General features: G+C 55.4%; 3 protein-coding genes across 3 annotated transcripts; 2 read left to right on the top strand and 1 right to left on the bottom strand.

Moving 5' to 3' along the window:
* Nucleotides 1-107: 107 nt before the first annotated feature.
* On the bottom strand, nucleotides 108-523 carry CDEST_08472 (uncharacterized protein; the record flags this gene model as incomplete). The annotated part of the gene is made up of 1 exon (XM_062924631.1): nucleotides 108-523. One exon carries the CDS (start codon nucleotides 521-523, stop codon nucleotides 134-136), a length of 390 nt encoding a protein of 129 aa, XP_062780682.1. The 3' UTR covers nucleotides 108-133.
* Nucleotides 524-658: 135 nt separating this feature from the next.
* CDEST_08471 (Putative small GTP-binding protein) lies at nucleotides 659-3,942 on the top strand. The gene is made up of 3 exons (XM_062924630.1): nucleotides 659-930; nucleotides 1,205-3,710; nucleotides 3,766-3,942. Exons 1-3 carry the CDS (start codon nucleotides 923-925, stop codon nucleotides 3,781-3,783), a joined length of 2,532 nt encoding a protein of 843 aa, XP_062780681.1. The 5' UTR covers nucleotides 659-922; the 3' UTR covers nucleotides 3,784-3,942.
* Nucleotides 3,943-4,289: 347 nt separating this feature from the next.
* On the top strand, nucleotides 4,290-7,754 carry CDEST_08470 (Putative RNA-binding protein 26/27). The gene is made up of 5 exons (XM_062924629.1): nucleotides 4,290-4,502; nucleotides 4,562-4,683; nucleotides 4,738-5,340; nucleotides 5,521-6,524; nucleotides 6,577-7,754. Exons 1-5 carry the CDS (start codon nucleotides 4,438-4,440, stop codon nucleotides 6,913-6,915), a joined length of 2,133 nt encoding a protein of 710 aa, XP_062780680.1. The 5' UTR covers nucleotides 4,290-4,437; the 3' UTR covers nucleotides 6,916-7,754.
* Nucleotides 7,755-8,294: the final 540 nt, after the last annotated feature.

Raw genomic sequence — 8,294 nt, 5'->3', positions numbered from 1 at the left:
GGTGCGTAGGGGGCCAGGGTTGTTGCCCTTTCTCTTTCTCTCCCTTTTTTCCCCCTTCTCTCTCGCATTACCTCGCCCTCTGCCGCCCCTCCATGCACAGACCGACCGGATAGGGAGGCAGGTAAGCAGGCGCCTAGGCACACACACGCGCACACATAAACCAGTGAGCTACACACGAGTATACAGATACAATAACAGCTGATTCGAGAGGAAGATATTGCTCTAGTGCCGTAATGTAGTAAGTACCTACCCTCCGAGGAGAGGGGTGAGAAGCTATACATGTGTGTGTTAGACTGTTAGACCTGATATTATCGACGTAGTTGCCACAGTGCGCGCGACAGGAATAGGGGCCCCGTCCATTTGCTGTGAGAATGCTTGTAGGCGCTGTGGTTTTTGGGGGGAGGGGCAATAGGTACCGTAGTACCCAAGTGATGTTGGTACCTCTGTGGGAGTAGGGGGGGAAAACCAGGAAAGAGTGGCGGGGTTTTTCTCTGGCTTTGCTGTGCCCCACCTGCCTGCCCATTTTTCTCATTCGGCCAGTCACTAACTTTTTTTTTCTCCCCCCTCCCTCGGGGCAACGACTGCCACACAGCGAGAGAGAAAGAGGCACCACTTCTCTTTTTTTTCTTCTTCTTCCCTTTCACCCTCCTCTTACTTCCCGCCTCCATCTCATCCAACCCTTTCGACGATAAAAGAATCGGTAGAGGAGCTTAAGTTCCCCTGTCCGTTTCCTGGAACTGTCGACTTTTCATCGCTTCGGCACCTCACACTCTTCTCTGTCTACCTTTTTTCTCTAGCAGAAAAAGGATTCAGCACTCTGTGAGCGCGGGGCAGATTCTTCAACCCCGCTTCGCCCAACTTCAACCTTACATCTCACCCGACACAGAGATTTCAAAGAGCTCGCTGAGCCACCGCCGTCAAAATGGTCAAGTAAGTCCATCATCACCATCTTGCTACCTCATCCATCACCCTCTGCTTGTTCTTTTCAAGGAGAAGTCGCAGTCTCGTTGATTTCTTCTGTTGTTGTCCTGCCCTGTCCTACTTTGAGACGAGAATCTTGGGCGAGGAAGCTTGGGTCGCCTCGCTCAGCGACCAGACTTTACCCCGCCCCCCTCACCCTCCCATCTTCGGAGATAAGCCTCTACTACGAGACCGCCAATCAAGCACCTAAGGGTTCGCATTGCTAACCATGGTCTCATCGCAGCTTCACCATCGAGGAGATCCGTGGGCTCATGGACAAGCCCACGAACGTCCGTAACATGTCCGTCATTGCCCACGTCGATCACGGAAAGTCCACCCTCACCGACTCCCTCCTGTCCAAGGCCGGTATCATCTCCACCGCCAAGGCCGGAGACGCGAGAGCCACGGATACTCGTGCCGACGAGCAGGAGCGTGGTATTACCATCAAGTCTACTGCCATCTCCCTGTACCACAACGTCGACCCCGAGGACGTTAAGGACATTGTCGGCCAGAAGACCGACGGCACCGACTTCCTCATCAACTTGATCGACTCCCCTGGTCACGTTGATTTCTCCTCCGAGGTCACTGCCGCTCTCCGTGTCACTGACGGTGCTCTCGTCGTCGTCGACACCGTCGAGGGTGTGTGCGTCCAGACCGAGACCGTCCTGCGTCAGGCTCTCGGTGAGCGCATCAAGCCCGTCGTCATCATCAACAAGGTCGACCGTGCTCTCCTCGAGCTCCAGGTCTCCAAGGAGGACCTTTACCAGTCCTTCTCTCGTACCATCGAGTCCGTCAACGTCATCATCTCGACCTACTTCGACAAGTCTCTCGGTGATGTCCAGGTCTACCCCGACAGAGGTACCATCGCCTTCGGTTCCGGTCTGCACGGCTGGGCCTTCACCATCCGCCAGTTCGCCGTTCGCTACGCCAAGAAGTTTGGTGTCGACCGCAACAAGATGATGGAGCGTCTCTGGGGCGACAACTACTTCAACCCCCACACCAAGAAGTGGACCACCAAGAGCTCCCACGAGGGCAAGCAGCTCGAGCGTGCCTTCAACCAGTTCATCTTGGACCCCATCTTCAAGATTTTCTCCGCCGTCATGAACTTCAAGAAGGAGGAGGTCGCCACCCTCCTTGAGAAGCTTAACCTTAAGCTCCCCGCCGAGGACCGTGAGAAGGAGGGCAAGCAGCTCCTCAAGGCCGTCATGCGCACTTTCCTGCCCGCCGCCGACGCCCTTCTGGAGATGATGATTCTCCACCTCCCCTCCCCCGTCACGGCCCAGAAGTACCGTGTCGAGACTCTCTACGAGGGTCCCCCCGACGACGAGGCTGCCATTGCCATCCGTGACTGCGACCCCAAGGGCCCTCTCATGCTTTACGTCTCCAAGATGGTCCCCACCTCCGACAAGGGCCGCTTCTACGCCTTCGGTCGTGTTTTCGCCGGTACCGTCAAGTCTGGTATCAAGGTCCGCATCCAGGGCCCCAACTACACCCCTGGCAAGAAGGAGGACCTTTTCATCAAGGCCATTCAGCGCACCGTCCTGATGATGGGTGGTAAGGTCGAGGCCATCGACGACATGCCTGCCGGTAACATTGTTGGTCTGGTCGGTATTGACCAGTTCCTGCTCAAGTCTGGTACCCTCACCACCTCCGACACCGCCCACAACCTCAAGGTCATGAAGTTCTCCGTCTCCCCCGTCGTTCAGCGCTCCGTCCAGGTCAAGAACGCCCAGGATCTCCCCAAGCTCGTCGAGGGTCTCAAGCGTCTCTCCAAGTCCGACCCTTGCGTTCTGACCATGACCTCTGAGTCTGGTGAGCACATTGTCGCCGGTGCCGGTGAGCTCCACTTGGAGATTTGCCTGAACGATCTGATGAACGACCACGCTGGTGTTCCCCTCATCATCTCCGACCCCGTCGTCCAGTACCGTGAGACCGTTGTCGGCAAGTCCAGCATCACTGCTCTGTCCAAGTCTCCCAACAAGCACAACCGTATCTACATGATCGCTGAGCCCATTGACGAGGAGCTCTCCAAGGAGATCGAGGCTGGCAAGATCAGCCCCCGTGACGACTTCAAGGCTCGTGCCCGCATCCTGGCCGACGACTTCGGCTGGGACGTCACCGACGCCCGTAAGATCTGGACCTTCGGCCCCGACACCACTGGCGCCAACTTGCTCGTCGACCAGACCAAGGCCGTTCAGTACCTCAACGAAATCAAGGACTCCGTTGTCTCTGGTTTCCAGTGGGCCACCCGTGAGGGTCCCGTTGCCGAGGAGCCCATGCGTTCCGTCCGCTGGAACATCATGGATGTCACCCTGCACGCCGATGCCATCCACCGTGGTGGTGGTCAGATCATCCCCACCTCCCGCAGAGTCCTGTACGCCGCCGCTCTGCTTGCCGAGCCCGCCCTTCTCGAGCCCGTCTTCCTGGTCGAGATCCAGGTTCCCGAGCAGGCCATGGGTGGTGTCTACGGTGTCCTTACCCGCAGACGTGGTCACGTCTTCGGTGAGGAGCAGCGCCCCGGTACTCCTCTGTTCACCATCAAGGCCTACCTGCCCGTCATGGAGTCCTTCGGCTTCAACAGTGACCTGCGCCAGGCCACCTCTGGACAGGCCTTCCCTCAGTCCGTCTTCGACCACTGGCAGCCCCTGCCCGGTGGCTCTCCTCTTGACGGCACCTCCAAGGTCGGCCAGATCGTCCAGGAGATGCGTAAGCGCAAGGGTCTCAAGGTTGAGGTTCCTGGTGTTGAGAACGTAAGTCCATTTGACCCCCCGTGATGCTGATGTTGATGTTAACCTTGTCAAACAGTACTACGACAAGTTGTAAACGCCTTTCCCACGGGTTAATAGAAAATGGCGTTGTGCCTTTTTGGGCATTCATGACGAACTGGGCTTGGTGGATGATATCAAAAATTATGACCCCGTTCTTTCCATAGCTTTCGCGTAGTCTCGAAATGAAGAAGACAAGTTCAATATGTATATCCGAATGAAACTGTGGATTGGATAACAAGTCACACTCTATTGCTGTCCCAGGCTCAGACTTGACCATCGTTGTACGCACCTAGACATCGTCCCGTCAAATTTGGGCACACCTCGAGACCGTTCCGTAGGTAGGTGCCTAGCTCAAGTCGTAATTGTCCTGCGTGAGGTTCCTAGATGGTTTAAGTAGACACTGTATCCGTACCTACCTAGATAGGTGGGCAGGCACAGCAAGTAGCTAAGTAGGTATCCGCTGATTCCACTTAGGTTTAAAGTGGGTCCTTTCTTAGCGAGGTCTGCTAATAAAAAGTTCAGCCTCGCTCCGATTGAGCTGCTCCATCCTCCAACACTTCCCATCTGAACAATTTTTCGTCTGTTCGAGGGGCTTCCCGCCGAACAACGACAATGACTCCATCGTTTTCTCCCAATTCATGAGTATCAGACTTATTGATACACCAGTTCATATTCAGGCTCATGGTTCAGCGCGTGCCGCATTGCGACGATGTTTTTAGCGGCCGAGGACACGCCTTTGCTCAGAGCATGGCTTATGAACAAGCTGCCTGAAGTGTTCGTTCAACTCCCAATCCCTAACCATCATTCCTCTAGCTGACAATCCTCCCCTCAAGATCGGATACAGAGACGGATATCTTGGCAGACTATGTCTTGGCTCTGCTTGCCTCTCAGGAAGGCGACGCAGCGCACATACGTGCGGCATGCGAAAGCGAATTGCCGCAGTTTCTGAACACGGGTTAGCCACGTCGCATCGACGAACCCTCTGAGCAACTTGCTAACCAAGTAACAGATGCCGCACCTGACTTTGTTGACGAGTTGTTTCGCGTCATCGAGTACAGGTCCTTCCTCCCCGGTGCGCCTCCGCCGCCCGAGAAGCGATCGCAGCCGAATCTCTCTAGTCCCGTCGCGTCATCAGACTTAGCGCTGCAAAGTGGTTCGCGGAAACGTCCATACCATGAGAGAGATGATGTCGGCGCCTCGGGCGATCGGGACTTTCGCTTCGGCGAGGAGCGCGCACATAAGCAACCACGTCGAGTACAGTGGGACTCGAGGATGCCTGGCCTGAGAGGGCGCGGTAGTCCGAACGACTACCCAAGGCAGCCATATGTTTCCGACGGTCTTCAACAGGTACCGCCCGCAACGGCGCCGTACGATCCCAACTTCCCGCAGCCGCCCGGTAATTTCCAAGACTGGCGCGGGCTGCCCCAGATGCCGGTCTATCCCCAACCAGCACCTTACGGCCCGCCACAAGGACCGCGAAGGAACAGGCAGAAATGTCGCGACTTCGCGACCAAGGGCTATTGTGCTCGCGGTAATTCTTGCCAGTACGACCACGGCATCGAGCCTATCTGGCTCCCGCCCAGCGGTCCCAGCGGGCCTCCCAAGTTCGAGGGTGAGTACACTGTCCGTTTTTGTTCTGTTTCCCCTGTAGCATGATGAGAAATCCGTCCGAGCATTTATGCGATGACTTCACAAATTTTATTATAAGGTTGACTACTGAAAGCTACACCTTCGTTGGATCTTGATATTACTCGAACTAGTTGTCCGATATCTCAAACTAACGAGTTTTCAGATTTCGATCCCCGGGATGCGGCAATGATGATGTCGCAGAACTTTCAGCAGATGCAACAACTCATGGAGGCCTTCAACGCTGAACAGGAAGGTCGAGACGGCCGTAAGAACCGACGAGGTGCAAAAGGTAGACGGCGCCAGAACCGAGCCTCATTCTCGGCAGATGGCCCTGTCGATGACAAATCCAAGACGACCATCGTCGTCGAGAACATTCCGGAGGACCACTTTTCGGAAGAGGAAATCCGCAAGTTCTTCTCGGAGTTTGGCAACATTGAGCAGGTCACGATACAGCCGTACAAGCGGCTTGCAACCGTCAAGTATGACACATGGGACGCTGCCAACGCTGCCTACCGGTCTCCCAAGGTCATATTCGACAACCGCTTTGTTAGGGTCTTTTGGTTTGTTGAGGAAGCTGAACAGGCTGCAGCACGTGCTGCCAATGCCTCTGGCGAAGAGGGAGAACCCGAGATCGACTTGGAGGAGTTTATGAAAAAGCAAGAAGAGGCTCAGCGACAGCACGAAGAGAAAATGCGAAAGAAAGCGGAGCTCGACAAGCGACGTCAAGAGTTGGAGCATCGTCAGCGAGAGCTACTTGCCCAGCACCGAGAAGTCCAGCAGAAGCTCCAGGCGAAGATGGCATCCAAGAATGGTGATGTAGACAACGCCGAGGATGGCTCGCTGAACTCGGCGCTTCGGGCGCAGCTCGCGGCACTCGAGGACGAGGCTAAGCTCCTCGGTCTGGACCCGAGCGCGGCGGATGAGCATGAGCCAGCAACCACTTGGCATGGAAGTACCCGTGGCAATGCCCGTGGCAGAGGCGGCTTTGCCCCGCGCGGACGAGGCTTTGCGCCCAGGGGCAGGGGATCCTACCGTGGGGGATTTAGAGGTGATGTCCACGCTGCCTATGCGGCATATTCGTTGGATAATCGTCCCAAGACTGTTTCTGTCACGGGCGTAGACTTTACGTCGTCTGAGAAGGATGAGGTGCTTCGGCAATACCTTCTCGTAAGCTGCTTGTTGTCCTGTATTTTCCTGTGGACGTGCTAACCAATCTTAGGGCGTGGGCGAATTCACCGATATCCACACGACCCCTTCCGAGACCGAAGTTACCTTCAAGGACCGCAAGACGGCGGAGAAGTTCTTTTATGGTCTTTTGAAGAAGGAAATTCCTGGCATCGATGGCCAGCTTGAGTTGTCGTGGGTTTCCAAACCACTGCCTTTAGCCAGCACGACGGAGAAGGCTCCTTTGAAGCGTCAGGGCGCGCCTGATCATGATATGGCCATGGGCAACGCCGCACCTAACGGGTCTTCGGCGACCACTCTGGACCAGCAGCCTGAGCAACAACGGGAGATGGACTACGACGTGGCGGACGACGATGATTGGGGAGTCGAGTAGGGAAAAGTCTCACGCTGCGGAATGCACATGACGAGACCCATGGGCTGGGCGTTTCATGAAGGTGTTTGTAGCATTATCTGTATACCCCGTGATTTTTGGAGCCGTGGCGGACAGGGCTGAACGAAGGTTTGTCTGTGAGTGGCCGGGTTATGCCATCGATCCTACGTTGTGTGGTATGGGGCCGAAGAAGGCACGCGACTGGGCAGAAGAGTACCTAAAAAGAGACCAAGACTTGATACCCCCCAAACGTTGAGTTACCTCGAAATGAACCGTGTTCGCCCTGGATTGTCCCGTTCAGCTACAGGGACAGGCCGTACTTTAACTGCAGCGTCATGTAGTCTGATTGCATGTACTCTAAGCAAGTCATCCGGTACGACACAACATTAGACCGGAACCGACCGTGGTTGACAACGTCTGTTAGCCTTTCTTGGGGATAACAACAACAACAACAACAACACGGCCTGGAAAGGACAGGTGTGTTGGTGCCGAATATCGAACAGGCCGCGCCGGGAACAGCCCGGACGACGAGTGATTAGCTGCGAGCGCGAGCGTTGGCAAGTCTGGTATCCAAGAACGAACCGACTGACGACAAGATTCGTGGCGCCGCATTTGTGTCAAGGCGTTGATTCGACTGCAAGGCTTCAGCACTTCAAAGCTTCAAAGCTTGCTGTGCGTTTCAGGTCATACCTTAGCCATAGACTTTTCCCAGCAACTAACAGAGCTTGGTTTCCCCCCTCATATCCATACTCTCTCGCCTTATCTTCCTCCCCCCGCCTCTTCCTCGTCGTGCCGAGAAAAGCCGTTTGGGCTGATTCGCGGTATGACACTTTGCGGCCGTCCAGGCAGAGAGAGAGAGAGAGAGAGAGAGAGAGAGAGAGAGAGAGAGAGAGAGAGAGAGAGAGAGAGAGAGAGAGAGAGAGAGAGAGAGAGCCGTGCACCACTACTTTCTTCTCACTAGGTATGGTAGATACCGTGTCAAAATTGGGATTTCAACGATGATAAAAAAGATTCTATCAATGGTTACAGCGCCTCTCTGGTGGTTGTTCGAGGCGGGCGCGATCAAACGCAATGCAAGTCGCTGACTGCATCGCCCGGACGGGACTGCTCCAGGGCAGGTGCCAGCGCAGAGAAGGGTAGATCTGAGTCGGATTGGTGGCGATTAGGTAGGGAAACTGTCTTAACTCTAGCTGGATTCCGGCAGATGCAGGCGCAAGGTTCGGCATATCGGTCCAAGGGACACTCATCACCGACGAGGTAGCAGTTTGTGGTCTGCATTGTCAAGCTGCCAGCACCGCGGCAGGGAGGAAATGAAACGATACACTGGACAGGGCAGCCCCTGGAGCTTTCTCAATCATAGCCCCACAGCCCCCCCAGAAGTT

Source organism: Colletotrichum destructivum, chromosome 5 (genome assembly GCF_034447905.1).
Source record: "Colletotrichum destructivum chromosome 5, complete sequence".
Classification (NCBI taxonomy): Eukaryota; Fungi; Ascomycota; class Sordariomycetes; order Glomerellales; family Glomerellaceae; genus Colletotrichum; species Colletotrichum destructivum.
This window is presented reverse-complemented; position numbering and strand designations above follow the sequence as displayed.

Excerpts from the sequence above, each read along its gene's own strand:
- CDEST_08470 (XM_062924629.1), top strand. The coding sequence starts at position 4,438 with ATGTTTTTAGCGGCCGAGGACACGCCTTTGCTCAGAGCATGGCTTATG. Across the intron at positions 4,503-4,561 it reads ATGAACAAGCTGCCTGAAGT|ATCGGATACAGAGACGGATA; the intron begins GTTCGTTCAACT and ends CCTCCCCTCAAG. Across the intron at positions 5,341-5,520 it reads CGGGCCTCCCAAGTTCGAGG|ATTTCGATCCCCGGGATGCG; the intron begins GTGAGTACACTG and ends ACGAGTTTTCAG.